The following is a 24,889-nucleotide window of genomic DNA, read 5'->3' as shown; positions in this document are numbered from 1 at the left end:
TCTCTACCTTCCAGGAAGACCAAGAGCCAGAGGTCTCTGCAGACTGATTTACTGCTGGAGAGATGGGGCTAGGCAGTGGGCTTGTGATGCAGAAGACACAGGGAAGACTTAGGAAGTGTGGGGGAACTGAGCAAAGACAACAGAGTGTAGGGGCAAGAGGACTGTGTGGAGCTGGGCTGAAGGCGACTAGTGATTCCAGACTGAGGTGCAGGGAGGGCAGCATGGAACTTGGCCATTTTGGCAGGCATGGCGGTCGGTACTCAACAGAGGGCAAAGGCCCAGCTGGTTCCTGGCGCTCAGAGAAGCTCCAGGAGGGGCTCTTCAGATCCCACACCTAGGTGCTCCAGAGGACAATGACGGTGAGCAGGGAGGTGGCCAGGAAGAGCAGGTAGAGGCGGAAGAGCAGGGTATCCATCAGGTGACTGAACTGTACCCACAGCTCCACCAAGTGCTGCTTCTGTGCCCCGTCTTCCTGAGGGGTCCCTGCCGAGCCCGGGCTTCCCCTGAGCTCTGTCTCCTGGGGACTGGGTGCTCCTCTCCCCACCGGCTTTGCCGGCTCCTTCAGGCCTGTGGAGAGGACAGAGGTTCAGCCACACAGTTAGGAAGGGGGCAGGGAGGGCAGGACGGGACCTGGGGGACTTGGGCCAGGCACAGAGGGAGAGTGTAGGCAGTGCCCACTTCCTTACCAGGCTGCTGGGCGGGGGGCAGGTGGGGGCCCTGGGCCGGCTTGTAGGGCAATGTGGGGCAGCAGTTGGCTGGACGGGGGGCACAGAGCAGCAGGGTGTGGAGCCAGGGGGGCACGGGTGGGGGCTGGGTGGTGGCCACGTGCAGCAGGTAGGTGATGAAGATGGTCTCCAGCAGACTGGCCACCATCAGGGCCAGACACAGGGCGAAGTACACACCTGGGGGGGTGGGTAAGCTGCTGAGAGGCAGAGGTCCACTAGGATTTCCCTCTGGTCTTCCAGTACCCCTCCCCCCAGAGGGCACAGAGCCACCTTCCATGCTCTGAGCTTGTTCATTCCACCCTTTCCAACCCCACCGCCAGAGGCCGAGGTCCCGTACTGATGAGGGGGGTGCCGCTGGCGGGCAGCAGGTCGTTCATCATGAGCAGGAAGACGTTGTAGCCCAGCAGCAGGGTGATCTTGAACGGGGCGCGGTTCTCGTTTTCAGCCGGCAGGTAGAAGCTGAGGGCGTCGATGGCCACCAGGAAGCCGCTGGGCACCAGGAGGTTGAGGACGTAGAGGCTGGGCCTGCGCCTGATGGCCACCTGCAGGTGGGCGGGGGTGGCAGCAGGTGGAGATGGGGCTCTGGGAGAGGCAGGACCCTCTGTGGCAGGTTTCTGTCTCATCTCAAAGCACCTCAGGGCTGGGTGGTGTGGGTCGTAGCTCTTCATAAGCTCAACCAGCCCTCACTCAAGGCCAGTGGGAGTCCTGCTCAAGAGCCCCCGGGCTGGCAGCTTTAAGCCTCTCCTCTCTATCCCCTCTCGGTGTCGGGGGGCTCCCGCAGTGGAGTGGGGGGTTCTTCCTTTACATGTGTGCCTCACAGTGCTATTTCCTCCATCAAAAATTTTCTTTTAGGGAGCTGGGTGGGTGGTGGCACATCAGGTTGAGCATGTGCATTACCATGTACAAGGACCTGGGTTCAAGTCTCTGCTCCCCACCTGCAAGGGAGGTACTTCATGAGCAGTAAAGCAGTGCTGCAGGCCTCTCTCTCTCTCTCCCTCTAAGTCTCTCTCCCTATCCACAATTAATTAATTTAATAAAAATATTTTATTTGACAGGACAGAGTGAAATTTATTATTTTTTTTTATTTCCTTTTGTTGCCCTTGTTGTTTTATTGTTGTAGTTATTATTGATGTTGTTTTTGGATAGGACAGAGAGAAATGGAGAGGGGAATGGAAGACAGAGAGGGGGAGAGAAAGACAGACACCTGCAGACCTGCTTCACCGCCTGTGAAGCGACTCCCCTGCAGGTGAAGAGCCGGGGGCTCGAACCGGGATCCTTATGCCGGTCCTTGAGCTTTGCGCCACATGCGCTTAACCTGCTGCGCTACCACCCGACTCCCAGGACAGAGTGAAATTAAGAGAGAATGGAGATAGAGAGAGAGAGAGAGAGAGAGAGAGACCTGCAGCAATGTTTTCCCCACTTGTGAAGCTCCTACCCTGCAGCTGGGAACTCAGGACTTGAACTGGGTCTTTAAAGCATGCATGAGAGGCAGACTGGGAGTGTGGATCAACCAGTCAACGCCCATGTTCAGTGGGGAAGCAATTACAGAAGCCAGACCTTCCACCTTCTGCAACCCACAACGACCCTGGTTCCATGCTCCCAGAAGGATAGATAATGGGAAAGCTATCAGGGGAGAGGATGGGATATGGAGATTGGCTGGTGGGAATTGTGTGGAATTGTACCCCTCCTATCCTACGGCTTTGTTAATGTCTCCTTTCTTAAATAAATAATTAAATTTAAAAAAAAGTGATATGAGGACTTTCAGACCAAAAAAAAAAAAAAAAGCATGCATGATAATGTGTGCATGGAACTGGGTGTGCCTTTTATTACTTCATAACATACATATATATATATATATATATATATATATATATATATATATATATACACACACATATACACATATATATTAGAGATATATTTTAAATGATACACATGATGCACATGGGACATGAAGTCACCTGCAGGTGACTGAAAGGCAGCACGCGAATGACAGCGCCTGAGATGAGGGCAGGCCATCTGCTGTGTGGACAGGCCCTCTGGTCAACCTGGCTGCAGCCATGGAGCTGTCCTAAGTGAGGCCTGTGGACAGACCTCAGGACAGAGTGTTGTGGTGTAGGTGCATGGAGAGCGGTGCGCATGCAGGAGAGAGGGTCCTGGGCTCCCACAGGAGAGACTGGAGGGGAAGAAGCAGGAAAGGGCCATGGCAGTGCAGCAAGCACCCCGACCGACTCACATGGAACATGATCTGGTCGTAGATGCTCCTGCCCACCACCATCTTGGGGCTGGCCTTGCGGATGCCCAGCAACGCCCACTCGCTGTGCATCTGCACGATGTCCTGGGATGTGTTCTCCATTTCCCACACGTCCTTCGCCAGGCCCAGCAGCATGTGATCCACTGGAAGGAGGACCCACAGTGTGGCAGGATGCCAGTTCTGGGGTGGGGGGCACGCCACCGCTCACTACCTCCAGGGCTCCTTCCCCTCCCTTACCAGGGAACTTGGCGAGGAGCTGGGGGTGGCAACGAACTGGAGAGCCTTGGGGCCTGTCTTTCAGGGAGATATTTAAGCATAGAGTCTTTATTTTTAGTGTTTTTTAAAATTATCTTTATTTTACTTATTGGATAGAAACAACCAGAAATCAAGAGGAAAGGGGGTGATTGAGAGGGAGAGAGACAGAGAGACACCAGCCACACTGCTTCACCACTCGCAAAGCTTTCCCCCTGGGGGCTTGAGCCTGGGTCCTTGTGCATTGTGACATGTGTGCTCAACTAGGTGCGCCACCACCCGGCCCCTATTTTTAGTGTTTTTGTTTTTAATATTTATTTATTCCTTTTTGTTGCCCTTGTTGCTTTATTGTTGTAGTTATTGTCATTGTTGTTGGATAGGACAGAGAGAAATGGAGAGAGGAGGGGAAGACAGAGAGGGGGAGAGAAAGATAGACACCTGCAGACCTGCTTCACTGCTTGTGAAGTGACTCCCCTGCAGGTGGGGAGCCGGGGGTTGATTCGGGATCCTTATGCTGGTCCTAGTGCTTTGCACCACCTGCATTTAACCCACTGCACTACCACCTGACTCCCAATTTTTAGTGTTTTAATATATATAGAGAGAGTCTCCAGGACACCAAAGCTCCCTTCAGTGTGGTGGGGGCCAGGCTTGAACCTGGGGACGCACCATGGCAAAGCAGTGCACTCACTATTCAAGTGAGCTGCTTCACTGGACATCCATGGAGTCTTTTTCTTCTTTTTAACTTTATTTTCTTTATTTACCTTGTTGATGCAGACATTGATTGACTGATTGATTGATAGAGATAACTTGAGAGGGAAGGGGGAACAGAGAGAGAGAGAGATTTATTAATAGAGAAAAATTGGGAGAGAAAGGAGCAGAGAGAGAGACCTAGAGCACTGCTTCACACAATGGGGGCTGGGGGCTTGAACCCAGATTCTTGTGCATGGCAACATGTGCACTCAAGTGAGTGTGTCACGACCTGGCCCCTTAAGATATTTACTTATTTGCCAGAAGCCATTTCTCTGCTTGATAGAAGCTAAGCCTTGAAACAGCAGAAGCCCTCAAGATAAGTTTCTAATTCCCGTAGGAAGGATGTTTGCCAGAAACTAAGTGACATACCATATAGTTATAGTGACATACCATATAGTTATAGTTTAACAGAAATAGTTGCAAGGGACCCTCCACCACGATCTCTGCCTCCCCCTTTCCCCTATGCTCCCCCTTCCCCAAAGCCTTAAAAGGCCTGTGAACACAATAAAATTTTGCAGCTTGATCAGAAACCTGTCTTGCTGTCGTTCTTTCATGTCTCTTGTCCCTGTCATTCCAGGTCCTTAGGTTCCTAAACCCTGTTCACTGCCCCGCTGGTCAGGGCATTCTGGCGCCCAAACGTGGGGCGAAGAAGCCTTCTGGACCAAGGAACTCCGCTGATCGAGGGGGTAAGCCTACCCGAATTCACCGAGTCACCGTGGCTGAGGGGGTAACGCAAAGACTCGCATAGATCGCCATGGAACTACCTGATCGTGAGTCGCATCTGGAGGAGTGTCACAGCAGCTGAGGTAAGCAATACCATGGGACATGAATTTAGCAAACAAGACTTGTTCATTAAAGGACTCAAGGAGTCCCTCAAGACACGAGGAGTAAGGGTTAAGAAAAAAGATCTCAAAAAGTTTTTTTTTTAATTTTGTGAGTGATGTTTGTCCATGTTTTCCCTTAGAGGGGACTATTGATGAAAAAAGATAGGCTAGAGTAGGAAACTGTTTAAGAGATTTTTATGAGACCTTGGTCCAGAAAAGATTCCAGTCCAGGCTTTTCTTATTGGAATTTAGTAAATGATATACTCAAAGTCTATAAGCATTGTCCTGGTGTACAGTGAGTCATGAGAGAGGGAGAAAAAGTCTTACAGGGACACTCCCGGCCACTTTCTGTTTGTGAGTTCTGTCTCTATTCCCATGCCTGATTCAGGAGACCCACCCCTGAGGCCGTCTGCTAAGTGCCCTCCGGTTAAGATTTACCCCTCTTTGACAACCTTAAGACCTCCCACAACTAGCACGAAAAACAGCTTCCCTAAGATAATTAATAGAAGAAAAATGAGAACATTTACAATTAGTTAAAGAACTGTGGGCTCTTGATTTGGCATTATCTTAAAATTATCCAGCCAAAAAGATCCAGCTTTTTTCCCTCTACTCTCAGAAAGCATTAAACCAGTTCTGAGTGAGATCTTATCTGGCTATCAAGCTATTTAAAGAAAGAATGAAATCAATCAAACAAGACGTTCTCTTTAACGTAAAAGCTATTAATCAGAGAAACAGTACACACTTTTGATAGAAATTTAATGATTTGTTTCTTTAAAACTGTAAAATGTACCTTAGCCTAGAAAAAGAACTTTCAAAGATTTTTCTCTGGGCTTCTCAGTGCGTGGTGGTAAACTAAGCCCACCTGTTCTGTCCGTGCAGCCAATCACGGCACAGAGCTACTGCTCCACAGATTGGCAAAGACTCCAGTCAATCATTCCCTAGCCACTAACGCCCCTCCTGGGGGGGCGGGTAGAGAGTCTGTGAGTTAGGAATCCAAAAACCAAAGCGGTTTTTCAAAGGGAAATTTTTCTTTTCACCAAAAATGTCTGTTTTAAGTCTGTCTGCTAACCTTGTTTTCATTAATGTGTGTTAACCCCTAAGTAACTAAAGTTTGTTTTAAGTTTTATATAAGATTTAGTTAAGCTAAATGTGGTTTTAAAGATCCTGACTCATAGAGTTGGCACACCTTTACCAAAGTAAAATATAGGACAGTTTCGTCCTTCTGATAGCTAATATCAGCATCAATTCATTAGTTAAAAGATTTTCTGAGATCTCTAGGCATGGTAAAACGCCTCTGCAGTCTCTCTCACTCTTGTAAAAATTCTAAATATTACCAGCACCCCAATACCAACTGCCACTGTTTGTTAATTTGTTAATTCCATGCTTGAACTGGCTTTCTAATAACCCAGTCAGTGTAGAGCAGTGGCCTTGCCAAGAAAAAAAAAAGGGTTAAACATGATATTCCTGGCCTGATAAAGAATTTTTATTCAACAGATGTGACTCAGCAAAATTATTTAGTGTAAAATGGTCATCTAAAAGAAATGTTAACAGTAAAATTTTATTTTAAACATTTCAGCTATAAGGTTTATTTTAGCTTTTAAGTTACCTATCCAAACCAAAGTGAAAGATCAATTAAGTTGTGTACCCACCCTTGTTCATAGCTGCCCTAAGGGTGGGATAGCTTTGTGATAAACAAAGATCCTAACAAACAAAGTTTAACATTTTACTTAAAATTGTTTAAGACTGGCTTGGGTTAGTAAAAGATAACACAATGGTTATGTTAATTATTTACCTGCCAGAGGCTTTTGCTCTGGTTTTCCTCTTTATATCTTTCTGCTTTTAAAAATTATCTGGAATTCCGGAGGTGGAGCTACGAGCAGCAGATCGCTTTCTCTCCTCTCCTCTCCTCTCCTCTCCTCTCCTCTCCTCTCCTCTCCTCTCCTCTCCTCTCCTCTCCTCTCCCAGATCAACTAGGAATACCAAAGGAGACCACCCAGACCGAAACAAGACAGGACTAGAATGACCACAGAAACCCAGTAAATCACCCGTGAGTACAAACACGCGTGGCTGGTGACAGAGAGGAGAGAGGGGCCTAAGGAGAGATTAAGTGACTGCTAACAGTTCAACAGTTTGTCAGTGGAGACACCACCTCCAGTCTGCTCCACCAACAAGGAGACAGCTGAAGGGAGGAAAGGACTCCCCAGAGACTCACCAAGTGCAACTCTGAGTCTCCATTGCTACTACCCTCAGAATCTGGAGCAGCAACAGGGAGGGACACCAGGGTACAGAGATCTAACTGGGAAACTCAGGAGAAGACCTATACCTCGGTGGCATAGCTGAGGGGCCGTGAAAGTCTCTTTGCATAACCACTGGATTATCTCTGCCACACCCTGCTTTATCTCCTGGTCAGGAGTCAGTGATTAAGCTAAGAAGCCTATTGATAGTTTAAAAGCCCTCAGGCTCCCATAGCCTACAGGGGAAAAAAAAAAGGCTTTTACACCACTGAACTCCAACTCAGGGATTGAAAAAACTGTTAACTTATATAAAATGGTTAAAACAACAAGAAAAAATATTGGAGACTCGAACCAGGACAAGAGTCCAGCTAAAAGGCCTCCAGAGGGTGAAGCATAAAACAACGAGTTCAACATCCAAACATTAGCCAAGGAAATAATAACAGGAGTGAGTAAAGAATTTGAAAAAATTGTAATCAGAACTGCAGGAACAACAAATGAGAATATGGAAGAAAATTCTAATAATCTCATGGTTATTAGAGAGCTGAAAGCTGAAATTGCTGAGCTAAGAAGGCAACTAGCTGAACAAGCTAAAACAGTATCAGAGCAGGGCAACAAAATAGATGAACTCCAGAAAGCAGTAGAGGGCAGAGAGAATAGAATCAATGAGGCTAAAGACAGAATTAGCAAGATTGAGGATGAATTAGAGACAACAAAAAAAGAAGTAAGAGATCTCAAAAAGAGATTTTTTTTTTCAAAAAGAGATTAAGAGATGCTGAAAACAACAACAGAGTCCTATGGGATGACTTCAAAAGAAACAATATACGCATTATTGGCTTACCAGAGGAAGAAACAGAAGGGGAGGAAGAAAGCATTCTCCAGGCCATAATAGCTGAAAATTTCTCTAGTCTAGACAACACCAAAGACATAAAGATTCAAGAAGCCCAGAGGGTCCCAAACAGAATTAACCCAGACCTAAAGATACCAAGACATGTCACACTTAGATTGGAAAGGAATAAGGATAAAGAAAGGATCCTCAAGGCTGCAAGAGAAAAACAAAGAGTCACCTACAAAGGAAAACCCATAAGATTAGCAGCAGACTTCTCCATACAAACACTACAGGCCAGAAGAGAATGGCAAGATATCTATCGAGTGCTCAATGAGAAAGGCTTTCAGCCAAGAATACTATATCCTGCTAGACTGTCATTCAGACTAGATGGAAGCATCAAAACCTTCTCAGACAAGCAACAGTTGAAGGAAGCAACCATCACCAAGCCTGCCCTGAAAGAAGTTCTGAAAGGTCTCCTATAAATAGTCAGACCACCACAAATAGGACATATATCAAAACACTCTAAAACTCTACAAGAATGGCGTTAAAATATCTTCAATCTTTGATATCAATAAATGTCAATGGCCTGAATTCACCTATTAAAAGACACAGAGTAGGAAGATGGATCAGAAAACACAACCCAACAATATGTTGTCTACAGGAAACTCACCTAATGCAACAAGACAAACACAGACTTAAAGTGAAAGGATGGAAAACTATCATTCAAGCCAATGGCCCACAAAAAAGGGCAGGAACAGCTATTCTCATATCTGACATGATAAACTTTAAAATAGATAAGATGAAAAAAGATAGGAAGGGACACTACTTAATGCTCAGAGGATCAGTCAATCAAGAGGACTTAACAATTATTAATATCTATGCACCCAATGAGAAACCATCTAAATACATCAAACTTCTACTGAAAGAGCTACAGCAATATATTAACAGTAACACAATCATAGTAGGGGACTTCAACACCCCACTATCTCAACTTGACAGATCATCCAGGAAGAAAATCAGTGAAGACATAAGGGAGCTAAATGAAGAGATAGATAAACTAGAACTATTGGACATTTTCAGAGTCATTCATCCCAAGAAACTGGAATACACATTTTACTCAAATCCACATGGATCATTCTCAAGGATAGACCATATGTTAGGCCACAAAGACAGCATCAGCCTATTCAAGAGCACTGAAATCATCCCAAGCATCTTCTCAGACCACAGTGGAATTAAACTAACACTTAACAATCAACAAAAGATTAGTAACAGTCCCAAAATGTGGAAGCTCAACAGTACACTTCTTAACAACTTCTGGGTCAAAGAGGAAATCAAGGAAGAAATCAAAATGTTTCGAGAGTTCAATGAAAATGAAGACACAAGCTATCAAAATATTTGGGACACAGCTAAAGCAGTCCTAAGAGGGAAGTTCATAGCTATACAAGCACACATTAGGAAACAAGAAAAGGCACAAATAAACAGCCTGATTGCACATCTTAAAGACCTAGAAGAAGAACAACAAAGGAATCCTAAAGCAACCAGAAGGACAGAAATTACTAAAGTTAGGGCAGAAATAAATAACATTGAGAATAGGAAAACCATACAAAAGATCAATGAAAGTAAATGTTGGTTCTTCGAAAGAGTAAATAAAATCGACAAACCTTTAGCCAGACTCACAAAACAAAAAAGGGAGAAGACCCAAATAAATCGGATAGTAAATGAAAGAGGAGAAATCACAACAGACACTGCAGAAATTCAACATATAATGCGAGGCTTCTATGAACAACTATATGCCACCAAGCTAGAGAACCTGGAAGAAATGAATGATTTCCTAGATACCTACCAACTTCCAAAACTAAGTAAAGAGGAAGTGGATAACATGAACAGGCCCATCACAGCTAATGAAATTGAAACAGTTATCAAAAATCTTCCCAAAAATAAAAGTCCTGGACCAGATGGTTTTACAAATGAATTCTACAAAACTTTCAAAGAAGAACTAATACCTCTACTTTTAAAAGTCTTCCAGAAGATTGAAGACACTGGAATACTCCCTGCCAGCTTCTATGAAGCCAACATCACCCTGATACCAAAAGCAGACAGGGACACAACCAAAAAAGAAAACTACAGACCAATATCTCTGATGAACATAGATGCGAAAATATTGAACAAAATTCTAGCCAACCGGATACAGCAGTATATCAAAAAAATTGTTCATCATGACCAAGTGGGGTTTATCCCAGGCATTCAAGGTTGGTTTAATATACGTAAATCAATCAATGTGATCCACCACATCAACAAAAGCAAGACCAAAAACCACATGGTCATATCAATAGATGCAGAGAAAGCCTTTGACAAAATACAACATCCCTTTATGATCAAAACACTACAAAAAATAGGAATAGATGGAAAATTCCTGAAGATAGTGGAGTCTATATATAGCAAACCTATAGCCAACATCATACTCAATGGTGAAAAACTGGAAGCATTTCCCCTCAGATCAGGTACTAGACAGGGCTGCCCACTATCACCATTACTATTCAACATAGTGTTGGAAGTTCTTGCCATAGCAATCAGGCAGGAGCAAGGAATTAAAGGCATACAGATTGTAAGAGAAGAAGTCAAACTCTCCTTATTTGCAGATGACATGATAGTATACATGGAAAAACCTAAGGAATCCAGCAAGAAGCTTTTGGAAATCATCAGGCAATACAGTAAGGTGTCAGGCTATAAAATTAACATTCAAAAGTCAGTGGCATTCCTCTATGCAAACACTAAGTTAGAAGAAATTGAAATCCAGAAATCAGTTCCTTTTTATATAGCAACAAAAACTATAAAATATCTAGGAGTAAACCTAACCAAAGAAGTGAAAGACTTGTATACTGAAAATTATGAGTCACTACTCAAAGAAATTGAAAAAGACACAAAGAAGTGGAAAGATATTCCATGTTCATGGGTTGGAAGAATTAACATCATCAAAATGAATATATTACCCAGAGCCATCTACAAATTTAATGCTATCCCCATCAAGATCCCAAGCACATTTTTTAGGAGAATAGAAAAAATGCTACAAATGTTTATCTGGAACCAGAAAAGACCTAGAATTGCCAAAACAATCTTGAGAAAAAAGAACAGAACCGGAGGCATGACACTGCCAGATCTCAAACTGTATTATAGGGCCATTGTCATCAAAACTGCTTGGTACTGGAACATGAACAGACACACTGACCAGTGGAATAGAATTGAGAGCCCAGAAATGAGGCCCCACACGTATGGACATCTAATCTTTGACAAAGGGGCTCAGATTATTACATGGGGAAAGCAGAGTCTCGTCAACAAATGGTGTTGGAAACAATGGGTTGAAACATGTAGAAGAATGAAACTGAATCACTGTATTTCACCAAATACAAAAGTAAATTCCAAGTGGATCAAGGACTTGGATGTTAGACCAGAAACTATCAGATACTTAGAGGAAAATATTGGCAGAACTTTTTTCCGCATAAATTTTAAAGACATTTTCAATGAAACGAATTCAATTACAAGGAAGACTAAGGCAAGTATAAACCTATGGGGCTACATCAAATTAAAAAGCTTCTTCACAGCAAAAGAAACCACTACTCAAATCAAGAGACCCCTCACAGAATGGGAGAAGATCTTTACATGCCATACATCAGACAAGAGTTTAATAACCAGTATATATAAAGAACTTGCCAAACTCAACAACAAGACAACAAATAACCCCATCCAAAAACGGGGGGAGGACATGGACAGACTATTCACCACAGAAAAGATCCAAAAGGCCGAGAAACACATGAAAAAAATGCTCCAAGTCTCTGATTGTCAGAGAAATACAAATCAAGACAACAATGAGATACTACTTCACTCCCGTGAGAATGTCATACATCAGAAAAGGTAACAGCAGCAAATGCTGGAGAGGGTGTGGGGTCAAAGGAACCCTCCTACACTGCTGGTGGGAATGTCAATTGGTCCAACCTCTGTGGAGAACAGTCTGGAGAACTCTCAGAAGGCTAGAAATGGACCTACCCTATGACCCTGCAATTCCCCTCCTGGGGATATATCCTAAGGAACCCAACACATCCATCCAAAAAGATCTGTGTACACACATGTTCTTGGCAGCACAATTTGTAATAGCCAAAACCTGGAAGCAACCCAGGTGTCGAACAACAGATGAGTGGCTGAGCAAGTTGTGGTATATATACACAATGGAATACTACTCAGCTGTAAAAAATGGTGACTTCACCGTTTTCAGCCGATCTTGGATGGACCTTGAAAATATCATGTTGAGTGAAATAAGTCAGAAACAGAAGGATGAATACGGGATGATCTCACTCTCAGGCCGAAGTTGAAAAACAAGATTAGAAAAGAAAACACAAGTTGAACCTGAAATGGAATTGGAGTATTACACCAAAGTAAAAGACTCTGGGGTGGGTGGGTGGGTGGGGAGAATACAGGTCCATGAAAAATGATGAATGAAATAGTGGGGGTTGTATTGTTAAATGGGAATCTGGGGAATGTTATGCATGTAAAAAAAAAAAAAAGAAGTAGAAACGCAAAGCAGAAATTGACTGAGTTTGGAGTATGGCACCAAAGTAAGAAAGCAGAAGTACACTAGAGTTTGCAGTTAGTACCTCCCTAATACTTCCTCTCCACTTTTCCAAGTTTTGGGTCCAGGATTGCTCAACAATTTGTTTGGCTTTGTATGTTAACTCTCTTTTCAGTCACCAGGTTCCAGATGCCATCAGGATCCCGGCCAGACTTCCCTGGATTGAAGACCCCACCAATGTGTCCTGGAGCTCAGCTTCCCCAGAGCCCCACCCTACTAGGGAAAGAGAGAGGCAGACTGGGAGTATGGACCGACCAGTCAACGCCCATGTTCAGCGGGGAAGCAATTACAGAAGCCAGACCTTCCACCTTCTGCAACCCTCAATGACCCTGGGTCCATGCTCCCAGAGGGATAGAGAATAGGAAAGCTATCAGGGGAGGGGGTGGGATATGGAGATTGGGCGGTGGGAATTGTGTGGAGTTGTACCCCTCCTACCCTATGGTTTTGTTAATTAATCCTTTCTTAAATAAAAAATAAATTAAAAAAATTATCTGGTTTGTTTTAAGACGCTGTCAGAGATTTATTCTTGGCAAATGGTGTTTTTGGTCTGATAGAAGATTTGTTTTGGCAAATCCTGATTTAACAAAATTATTATTTTGAACATTTAAACTATGAGGTTTTATTTTAGCCTTTTAAGTTGCCATATTAGAGTTCTAAAGAGCAAAATCTATTAAGAGTTTTATATCTATGCTTACTCATCATAGCCTTGTGATGAGTAAAGATCTTAGTAAACTAAAGTTATAATAGTGTGCTTAAACTGTCTAATGAGTTTAAAATAATGCTAAAAAATGGTAAACATTTTATCATGTCAACACATTAGGTATTGACTTTCTATAACATATTGGTATATTCTAATAAAGAGCCTTCTAAAATCATATGAAAGAACTCAAGCCAATTCTAACCATTAGATCATCAATTAAGTTGGTACAAGTTCTCTCCCTAAGTAAAAAATTATAGGTACATCTGCACATGAAGAACTGACTGCTCATATGGTAAGATTTAAAACTAAACATTTTTCATTTTTTATTTATGGGTGTGTGATGACTCCTAAAGTCACTCATACCCTAAAATTTTTCTCATTTTTTTACAAGCCTCTTAAAATTTTAATGCTTGACCTGCCATAGTGAGAGCACTTTACTGGCTCCTGCATTGTTTAATTAAGATCTTGCTATTCAGACTTTTAAGATTAATCTCCATTGATAAAAGCCAATGCTCTCTGACAGATTGATGTAATTCACCTGCCCATGTTTAGTAAACAAAAACATTTTTTTTTCTCAGTTGATATTTTTTCCAAATTTATGTGGGCTACAGCTCAAACAAGAAAAACTAAAACCCTTAAGCTCAATTAATAAAAAAAAAAAAAGGGGAATGCACCCCCCAGTATTCAGTTGGCTAAAGTGTCAATGAAGTAACTATACTAAGCCTTTTTTATATTTACAAAAATTCAAATTGTCCATTTATTGTATTTCATTGACAAAGCCACCCACTTTTCCAGTCACAGAGACATATTCTTTTTCTCTTTTTCAACACTGGATGTCCATGTTTGTTTTCCTTTTATTATGGTGGATGACATTATTGCTCTTACAAAATCCACAGAGTCCCTGTTGGCAAGTCCTTACCACAAAGGACGCCATGGCAGCATATACTCCAGCTAACCTCACCAGCCTATCCAAGTCTTCTCTTTCTGCTGACCTACCACTGCTGACTTCATCTTTGCATGTTTATTGACTGCTCACTTTTCTCAAAATATTCCTCGATGTTCAAGGAACCTCACCTTGATTTCTAATATGTATGTACCTCCTCTGTGTTTTGGTACAACACCATCCTATATTTTCATGTCAATTCTTCTCTACCTGGTCCTTGCCTCCCAGTTTTGCTTGTTCCACAGCTGACCCTCTATGAAGAAGAAAAATTTCACCACCAGAGGACCAGACATGCTGTGTTTCTTCCCCTGGACATAACATCCACTGACTGCTTCCCTTAGACTTGCTGGTGGCACGCTAGGACACTCTATATATTTATTCCTCCCATGAATTTTCTGACAAATTACAACAGGTTAGAGACTCCACCACAAATAGTCTTGAGTCACTACAGAGCCCCTTATGGGACCCTTATTAGTCTTTTGTTAATGATTACCTCAGGACCCTTTATTTTTAATAAGATTACTGATTTTATAAAACGGCAGATTGACTCCTTGGCATGAAAACCTTTGCAAATACATTATCACAGACTTGATTTGGCTGACAGAGGCCTGGCTGAACCTGAGGGTGACAGACCTCCTTTTTGGATAGCATAAAACTCAGAATTATGCATTGAGACATCCAACTTTGGCAGGGCAAGGACACCAGTAAGGGGTGCAAGGCAAAGCACTGCAGGGGGAGGACCTTATAGTCCACCTCTGAGTCCCCCGTGAAGCAAACCTGATTTGCATGGAGGTTGGTGTCAGCAACAAAAAACTTCTGCTTTGAAGTTGTCTGCACCCTGGAAACCATGGCTCTCCCTCCCCTCCCCAAAAAGACACCTAGGGCCTTAAGATGCGGGAAAATTGTTTTTACATTCACCCCACGGGAGGAATCAGGTCAATACTTCACCCCCTCTGGTTATGCCCACCAAACCTGCTGTTAAGGTCTCTGCCCCTCAGCCTCAATAGCCTGCCTTAGTTAAATTATAATGAAAGGAGGAGATGCCAGAAGCCATTTCTCTGCTTGATAGAAGCTAAGCCTTGAAACAACAGAAGCCCTCGAGATAAGTTTCTAATTCCCGTAGGAAGGATGTTTGCCAGAAACTAAGTGACATACCATATAGTTATAGTGACATTCCATATAGTTATAGTTTAACAGAAATAGTTGCAAGGGACCCTCCACCACGATCTCTGCCTCCCCCTTTCCCCTATGCTCCCCCTTCCCCAAAGCCTTAAAAGGCCTGTGAACACAATAAAATTTTGCAGCTTGATCAGAAACCTGTCTTGCTGTCGTTCTTTCGTGTCTCTTGTCCCTGTCATTCCAGGTCCTTAGGTTCCTAGCTCCTGTTCACCGCCCCGCTGGTTGGGGCACTTATTAATGAGAGCAATGGTGAGAGAGAACTAGAGTGTCATGCTATTTTTATTTTTATTAAAGATAATTTTTGTTTTTTAACCAGGATGCTACTCAGCTCTGGCTTATGATAGTGCTGGGGGTTGAACCTGGGATCTTTGGAGCCTCAGGGATGAGAGGCTTTTTGCATGACCTTATGCTATCTCCCCAACCTCAGAGAATGTGCGATGCTGGGGACTGAACTCAGGAGCACTGTGACACCTCCTGGGCCACTCATCCTCAGGATCTTGATGTTTGCGCTACTCTTCGCGCCTGGTCACACTCACTCACAGTCTCTTTGTATTTTCCATCTGGTGCTGGCTCTCACTCACCCCCTTTCTTGAGACCCTCCCCCCCCCAAACTCACCCGTGTAGAGGAAGGAGCTGAAGGTGAGGGTGCAGTTCTGCTGGTCGAAGGGGAAGTAGAAGATGTCCAGGCTGCAGATGCTGGTCACCTTCATGGGTTTCTTGTACCTGACTCGACCTTCATTACTTATATATGCCATCAGGCCTTTAGGGGTCTTATCTAAATCCATGCTGGGAGACAGGTGAGTGGGGGCAGGGGCTAAGTATTTTCCCCGCCCGCCCTCCTTCCCTCTTCCCTCCCCTCCCCTCCTCTCATTCAATCTCTCTCCTCTCTCTTTCTCTCTTTTAAAAATATTTTATCTGGGGCCAGGTGGTGGCACACCTGGTTGAGTGCACATATTACAGTGCACAAGGACCCAGGTTCGACCCCCCGATCTCCACCTGCAGGGGGAAAGCTTTCCGAATAGTGAAGCAGGTTTGCAGGTGTCTCTGTCTCTCTCCCTCTCTATCTCCCCTCCTCCTCTCAATTTCTGGCTGGCTCTATCCAATAAATAATAAATATAATTAAAATTTTATTTATTTATTTACTTATTTTGAGTGGGAGGGAGGGACACACACACACACACACACACACACACACACACACACACCAGAGAACTTTTCAACATAGCTTATAGTAGTGCTGGGGTCTGAACCTGGTACCTCAGAACCTCAGGCATGAAAGTTTTTTTTTTTTCCCCCAAAGCACTGATCAGCTAGCTCTGGCTTATGGTAGTGTAGGGCATTGAACCTGGGACTTTGGAGCCTCAGGCATGATAGTCTCTTTGCATAACCATTATGCTATCTACCACTCATCTCTTCCTTCCTGGCTTTGGGTCCTTGACATGTACAATTCCACCATTCCTGGTCCAATTTCTCTGTTCTTTTAATTTCAGATAGAAGATAGTAAAGAAGACAGAAGAACAGAGGGAAAGACACTGCAGCACCACTCTGCCATCCATGGAGCTTCCCCTGGTATCAGGGTGTCCCCATGAGATGCTGGGATTTGAACCCAGGACTTCATGCATAGTACAACACAAGCCCTACCAGATGAGTTCTCTCCTGGTCCCTGCATTTCCCTTTTTTTTTTTTTTTTTACCAGAGCTCTGACCAGCTCTGGCTTATGGTGGTGCAGGGGATTGAACCTGGGACTTTGGAGCCTCAGGCATGAGAGTCTGTTTGCATAACCATTATGCTATCTATCTGCATTTCCCTTCTTTTCTCTCTATTGTTGCTTAGCCATCTAAGACCACTTACAAAATGCCCCCAGTGGTAGACTGCACACTCTACTGACACCAGAAGATGGGACTGCGCCCCCTCCCTAACACTCACTACTCAACAATGAAAATGTCTGGGAGCCAGAGGTTCTTGGTCGCCACACTGATCTTCGTGATGCCCTCGCAGTCCTCTGGATCCCATCTGATGAAAGGGTTGTCCCACACCTAGAATCCAGGTGGAAGAGAGGTGAGAACCCAACATTCCCAATAGAGCACAGAAATTAACATGTACAAGGCCCCAGGTTCAAGTCCCAGGTTCCCCACCTTTAGGAGGGAGGCTTTATAAGCAGTGGAGCAGTGCTACTGGTCTCTCTGTCTCTCTCTCTCCTCCCTCTTTATTTCCCTGTCTCTGTCAAAAAAGAAAGGGAAAGAAAAGGCATACTAGGGGCTTCCAGGAGCAGTGAATCAGTGAATTAGTTGTGTAGGCACTGAGCCCCAGTGATGACCCTGGTGGTTAAAAAAAAAAAAGTAGTTGTAGAATATTTCCATCACATGACAAAAGTCCATAAAACAATCTTCTAGTAAATATTGGTGTATTCACCACCAGGCTTTGATCAATTTCTTTGGGCCTTTTTTTTTTTTCCCCTCAAGAAATCAGGATTACAGGTAGAATTATGTCTCTCTCTTCATAAAACTTGAGCCCTGGGCTGGCAAGACAGCATAATAGTTATGCAAAAAGGCTTTCATGCCAAGGATCTCAGATTTAGTCCCCATTACCACCGTAAGTCAGAGCTGAGCAGTACTCTAGCAAAGAAAAAGAAAGAAAGAGAGAGAGAGAAAGAAAGGTGACCAGAGCATCACTCTGGTGCATGCAAGGCCAGAGACAGAACTCAGGACCTCAAGCCTTCAAGTCTGGTGCTCTAGCCAGTATACCACCTCCTGGGCCTCAGCCTCTGGGTTCTTTAGAGCCAGGAGACATGGTGCTCTTCCTGTTTTTGGCGTGCCCAAAGCTGTCCTCTCATCTCTGTGATGACCTCATCAGGGTCTGGCTTCCAAGGCCCATAGCCCTTTCTGGGAAGTCTCTTCAAGGTCTGGCCACATCTGATTGCAGACAGCTTTCAGGATCAGCCCCTGTGGCCTGTGGACACACAGCCAGAAGAGAGGGCTGTCTGTGCACCTGAAGGAAAGGCATACTGGGGCCAGCATTGCTCAGTCTTCGGCACACAGGCACAGCCCTGTGGAGCGTGTCCAGACGCAGAACCATTCAGTCAGTAGGAAGCAAAATCATCGTGATTTGCCTGGGACTTCCTTGGTGGCCTATGGCCCAGGAGGTGGCACAATGGATAGAGATTGGACTCTCAAGTTTGAGGTCCCAAGTTTGATCCCCATTATGGCCTATGCCAGAGGCATATTCTGACTTCCTCCTATTCCTCATTCTTTTCTTCCTCCTTCATCTAAATAGAACATTAAAAAAAAAAAGGAAGTTCCAGGGGCTAGGTGGTAGTGTCCGTTGAATGCATGCATGAGCTACTATGCACAAGGACCTACCTTCAAGCCCCTGACCCCCACCTGCAGGAGGAAGACTTTATGAGTGTTGGAACTGTGCTGCAGGTGTATCTCTCTCTCTCTCTCTCTTTTTTTTTTTTTTTTTACCAGAGCACTGCTCAGCTCTGGTTTCAGTGGTGTGGGGGATTGAACCTGGGACTTCAAAGCTTCAGGCATGAGAGTTTGCATAATGGTTTGCATACCATTATGTTATCTACCCCATCCCTGCTGGTATTTCACTATCTCTTTCCCTATCAACTTTTCTCCGTTCTATCAAATAAATAATATTTATCATGTGCAGAGTGTTTCTTAGCCTTGGGTGTGCTGGTCTTGGGTTATGCCCGGTGGCTTTCAACTGAGTGTATTTCTCAGCCTTGGGTAATGTGACCAGCTGGAACGGGAGCCATGCCTCAAGGACAAGGCTAGCTGATAATCACAAACCTCCCTCTCCTTTCCTTCTGCTTGACCAGGCTGTTCATGCTGGAAACCCAATTCTTTTATTTTTATTTTCTCACTTAAAAAAAAAACAACAAAACAAAACCTTGTTCAACTCCTGATCCCCACCTGTAGGGAGGATGCTTCATGAATGGTGAAGCAGGTCTGCGGGTGTCTCTTTCTTTCTCCCTACCCTCAATTTCTCTCTATCCTATCCAATAAAAATAGAAGGAAAAAAAGGGAAAAATAACTACCAGAGCATTAGATTTGTATTCCTGGCATTAAGCCCCAGCAATAATCTTGGTTGCAAAAAAAAATCACTTATTAACAGGAGAGTGAGAGAATCAGAGCATCACTTTGGCAACATGTGACACCAAGTAGCAAACTCTGGACCCCAAGCTTGAGAGTAACCACCACCTCCTGGGCTAGGCTGCTTTTTTTTTTTTGGTGGGCCCTCAGACATGCATGATTTCACTGCTCTGAGCCCCTTTTCACATATATATATATATATATATATATATATATATATATATATATATATATATAGAGAGAGAGAGAGAGAGAGAGAGAGAGAGAGAGAAAGAGAGAGAGAGAGGGAAGGAGAGACACCACAGCATTGCTGCTCTGCTCATGAAGCTTCCTCCATGAAACTGCTCCTGTGTAGTGGCCAGGGGCTTGAACCTGGGACATAAATCATGGTGAAGTGTGTATTCTACCAAGTGAGCTGTTTCAACCTCTAATTTATCGACAGAGAGAAAGAAGGGAGGGAGGGAGAGAGACCGACAGACAGACAAACAGATCAGAGCACTGTTTAGCTCTGACATTGGCAGTTCCAGGAGGTGAACCTCAGGCATGTGGACACACTGAGATGTCTCCCCAGTCCTAGTTTGTAACTTCCATTCAATTGTTTTGTTTCAGGGGGTTGGCCAGTAGCACAGCGGGTTAAGAGCACGTGACGCGAAGCCCAAGGACCTAAGGATCCTGTTTGATCCCCCGGCTCCTCACCTGCAGAGAGGTCACTTCATGGGTGATGAAGCAGGTCTGCAGGTGTCTGTCTTTCTCTCCCCCCTCTGTCTTCCCCTCCTCTCTCCATTTCTCTCTGTCCTATCCAACAACAAAGACATCAATAACAACAACAACCACAACAACAATAGAAAAAGCAACAATAAGGGCAACAAAAAGGGAAAAAAAGGGAAAATAAGGCCTCCAAAAGCAGCGGGTTCATGTGCAGGCACCAAGCCCCAGTGATAACCCTGGAGTGAAAAAACAAAAATTGTTTTATTTCCAACAGAGAAATTTATGCATGTACAAACTATTGTATTTCCTGTCGCCTATAAAACATTAATCCCCCAATAAATAAATTTTAAAAATAAAATTAAAAAATTGTTTTGTTTCCCCTGTAGCCCAGATTATTTGGAAATTTAATTGTAAATTCCCAGGAAATAAGGTTTCTGGGGGTAAGGGGGACACTACCTTTATTTAGTTTCTATTTCCTTATAGTAAGAGATTGTTGTCTAGATAATATCTGTTCTCCTGATTTTGTTGAGATTTTCTTTGGCCAAAAACATGGCCAGTTTGGAGAATACTCCACTTGTGTCAGAAATGTTCATTGTACAGTTTGATATGTTTATTAAGTCAAGTTTCTTTACTGTTAAAAACTACTAGATGTTTGTTCTTATTTATTTATTTACCAGAGCACTGTTCAGCTCTGGCTTATGGTGGTGTGAGGGATTGAACCTGAGACTTTGGAACCTCAGGCATGAAAATAACCATTATGCTATCTACCTTCCATTCATGTTTATTCTTTTCTAGAAGAGTTTTGGAAATAGTATGCTGCAGTCTCTCACCATGACTGGATTTAGGGACTCCCTTGTCATGTGTTTCAGAGCTATGCTGTTGAGGACATAGAGGAAATATATATATATATATTTTTTTCCTGCCAGATTTAATATTGGGGTGGGGCCAGTTCCTGCATGATGACTCCACTGCTTCCATAAGCATTTTTTCTTTTTTTTTTTTTACTCTTTTTATTTGATAGGACAGAGAGAAATTGAGAGAAGAGGGGGGAGATAGAGAGGGAGAGAGAGAGAAAGAGAGAAAGAGAGAGAGAGAGAGAGAGAGAGAGACCTGCAGACCTGCTTCACTGCTCATGAAGGGTCCCTACTGCAGGTGAGGTCTGGGGACTCAAACCCAGGTCCCAGCATATGATAACATATGTGCTCTACCGGGTGCACCATAGCCTGGCCACTTTTTTTTTTCTTATAGAAGTGGAGAGAAACAGGGAGGTGGCAGGGGTGGGGTGGGAAGAGGGAGAACACTGCCCCAATGATTATACTTTGTTTAAAATCGCTTCTGACTGGGAGTGAGGGGAGAGAATGAACAGAGTGGACCATACCATTTCCAGCCACAGGAATGATGACAAGAGCTGAAGCTGTTCATCCTGCCAAAAGAACGTCCTCTGAGCACGTGGCTGCCTGGGAAGTGCCACACCCCCACCAGGGCCTTGTGCATACACAGTTCTACTGCTCCCAGGGCAATCTTTTTCATTCTCTTATTATATATGTACATATGCATATGCATAGAGTGCTAGAGTGAAACTGGGAGGGAAGGACAGGGAGGGTGGGGATCACCAGCATAATGATTATGCATAAAGATTTTCATGTCTGAGGCTTCAAAATCCCGGGTTCAATCCACCATGAACCAGAGTTGAGCAATGTTCTGGTGGAGAGAGAGAAAGAGAGGAGAAGAGAGGAGAGGAGAGGTGAGGAGAGAAACCACTAAATAGGACCTTCGCCTAGTGCTATGGTCCTCCCAAGTGGTGCAAGTTTGAACCCAAGCCTCAGGCATGGCAAAGCACTTAGCATTCTAGATGAGCTGTCTCCTGGTCTCTCCCCAATTTTTTCTTACCCCAAGGTATATCAAGTGCTGCTGTGATCACGATCGACATTAGAGGCTAAGGACAACATCCTGAAAGATGTGTTAGAGCTTGGCCAAGGGCATTCACTGTTGGCACCTGCTCTCTCTCTCTCTCTCTCTCTATCTCTCTCTCGCGCGCATGCCATCAGGGTTATCACTGGGGGCTCAGTGCCAGCACACTTTCACCATTCCTGGTGGGTGTTTTTCACTTTGTATAGAAAGTGAGAGACATGGTGGGAGTAGATAGCATAATGGTTATGCAAAGAGATTCTCATGCCACACCACCATAAGCCAGAGCTGTTAAGTGCTTTGGTAAAAAAATAAAATAAAATAAAATAAAATAAAATAAGGGAGTCAGGTGGTAGCACAGTGGGTTAAGTGCACGTGGCACAAAGCACAAGGATTGCCCTAAGGATCCTGGTTCGAGCCCCCAGCTCCCCACCTGCAGGGTGGTCGCTTCACAAGCAGTGAAGCAGGTCTGCAGGTGTCTATCTTTCTCTCCCCCTCTCTGTCTTCCCTCCTCTCTCCATTTCTCTCTGTCCTATTCAACAACGATGACATCAATACAACAATAATAACTATAGCAATAAAAACAAGGGCAACAAAAGGGAATAAATAAATATTTTTAAAAAATATTTAAAAAAAAGAAAGTGAGAGACAAAGTGAGAGACAGAGAGGAGAGTGAGACAGAAGAAAGATGCTGGGGCCAGGAGGTGGCACACCTGGTTAAGCGCACACACTACAATGTGCAAGGACCCAGGTTCAAGCCCCTGGTCCCCATCTGCAGGGGAAAAACTTCATGGGTGGTGATGTAAAGCTGCAGGTGTCTCTCTGTCTCTCTCCCTCTCTATTTCCCCTCCCCTCTCAATTTTTCTCTGTCTCTATACAATAATAAATAACTAAAAATAAAAGAGAGGGAGAGAGAGAGAGAAGATGCCTACAGCACTGCTCCACTGCTTGTGAAGATTCTCCCCTGCAGGTGGAGAAAGCATCTTAGGGGAGCCCTGGTGGTGGCAGAAAGGACCAGTTGTAAGGGCTGGGCAGTGGCACAACCAGGTTCAAGCCCCTGGTCCTCACCTGCAGGGGGAGGTTTCATGAGTGGTGAGGCAGTGCTGCAAGTCTCTTCCTACCCCGCCACCCTACTCTCTTTCTCTATCTCCCCCACCCTCTTAATTTCTCTGTCTCTATGCAAAATAAATAAATAACAATATTTACTATTAGAACTAAGAAGGCATTTCAGGAGCTCCAGAATAGTGCTGTTTGGGCTCTTTCCAAGCGAGGCAGCTGGGGACAGACCCCAGGTACCACCATGTAGCCGGGACAGAGCATCCCTGGTAAGAGGCAAAGAAATCCCCTCTCCACAGCAGTCAGATCTCCTGCTGCTGAACTAGACAGTGCTCCTTTGAGACCTCCTAGAACAAGTGCCATATAATTGTGATGGATGAAGCTACCATGTGGTCGAGGGTTTGGGGGAGTCCTGGCCAAGGCCCCAAGGAGGCCTGAGAGGTCAGCACTCACCACATCCAGGATGGCAGACATGGTGAAGGACAGGTTGACTTGGGTGGGGACGCTGAAGTTGGTGACCGGACGGAAGGCCTTCCTACCAAACACCGAGTCTAAGGTGGAGTAGGAACCATGCTGGCTGAACCCTGAACAATTGATGCTGACAGGATTGCTCCTTCCTGGAGGGGATGCAGAATGCAGGAGGTGAGAGAGAACATCAGGCCTAGGCAGTGACGCAAATGGCAGAGTGCACATGTCACCATGTGTGAGGAACAGGGTTTAAGCTCCCAGGCCCCCCCTGCAGGGAAGAAGCTTCACAAGCAGTGGAGCAATGCTGCAGGTGTCTCTCCTCTCATCTCATTCTCCATCTCTCTCTCTCTCTGTCCTCACTTTTATTTTTCATTACCACCAGGGTTATTGTGGGGCCAGCACTACAGATATACCATTTCTGTTGGCCATTTTTCCCCTTTTTCTTTCTTTTTTAAAATTTTGTATTTTATTCGGTAGGAAAGAAAGAAATTGAGAGAGGATGAGGAGAGAGAGAGGGAGAAAGATAGACCCTTGCAGACCTGCTTCACTTGTGAAGCCTCCCCTCTGCAGGTGGGGACCAGGGGCTTGAACCTGGGTCCTTGTGTGTGGTAATATGTGTGCTTAACCAGGTGTGCTCTGTCGTCATCGTCTTCTTATCCTCCTCCTCCTTCTTTTTCTTCTTCTCCTTCTTCTTTGCATTTTTTTAAATTTATGAAATGGAAGTATTGACAAGACCATAGGATAAGAGGGGTACAATTTCACACAATTCCCACCACCAGAATTCCGTATCCAATCCCCCGGCCCCTTGATAGCTTTCTGGCCATGTCTTCTATACAAAGGTAAAACATCCACTAGGAATGGTGGATTTGTGGAGGAACCAAGCCCCTAGTGATAACCCTCATGGCCAGAGAAAGAGATAGATAGATAGATAGATAGATAGACAGACAGATAGACAGGTCTTTATGTCCCATATGTAGTTGTTGTTGGATAGGACAGAGAGAAATGGAGAGAGGAGGGGAAGACAGAGGGGGAGAGAAAGACAGACACCTGCAGACCTGCTTCACTGCTTGTGAAGCGACCACCCTGCAGGTGGGGAGCTGGGGGCTCGAACCGGGATCCTTAGGGCAATCCTTGTGCTTTGTGCCATGTGCACGCTGCCTCTGGGCTGAACCAGGCTGGTGGATGCTGCCCCTTAGACACTCCCCATGACACTCCCAGTGATGGAACACAGGGGAAGGTGGTCGCCCCCCTCTCCCATGAGGGGCTCAGGTCCTAGGCACTTCGCCCCAGGGCAAGGAGGATGAGCTGGGCTGGAAGGCAAATGATGGAAGCGGATGTGGC

At 44.5% G+C, this 24,889-nt stretch overlaps 1 protein-coding gene and 1 long non-coding RNA gene across 2 annotated transcripts in view; one reads left to right on the top strand and one right to left on the bottom strand.

Moving 5' to 3' along the window:
* LOC132532820 (uncharacterized) overlaps positions 1-24,889 on the top strand; it is a 47,883-nt gene that overhangs the window by 16,276 nt on the left and 6,718 nt on the right. The window contains exon 2 of the long non-coding RNA XR_009544761.1: positions 17,142-17,366. This is a non-coding gene — a long non-coding RNA (uncharacterized LOC132532820). The remainder of the gene's footprint in view (positions 1-17,141; positions 17,367-24,889) is intronic.
* On the bottom strand, positions 335-23,554 carry LOC103119508 (5-hydroxytryptamine receptor 3E-like). Its single transcript, XM_060172051.1, has 9 exons — positions 23,534-23,554; positions 21,495-21,539; positions 17,235-17,344; positions 15,925-16,094; positions 2,998-3,122; positions 1,324-1,326; positions 1,063-1,267; positions 687-902; positions 335-567 (listed from the first exon to the last, which is right to left on the bottom strand). Exons 1-9 carry the CDS (start codon positions 23,552-23,554, stop codon positions 335-337), a joined length of 1,128 nt encoding a protein of 375 aa, XP_060028034.1.

Source organism: Erinaceus europaeus, chromosome 14 (assembly GCF_950295315.1).
Source record: "Erinaceus europaeus chromosome 14, mEriEur2.1, whole genome shotgun sequence".
NCBI classification, from domain to species: domain Eukaryota; kingdom Metazoa; phylum Chordata; class Mammalia; order Eulipotyphla; family Erinaceidae; genus Erinaceus; species Erinaceus europaeus.
Note: the sequence above shows the minus strand (reverse complement) of the source record. Positions and strands in the feature narration are given on the sequence as shown.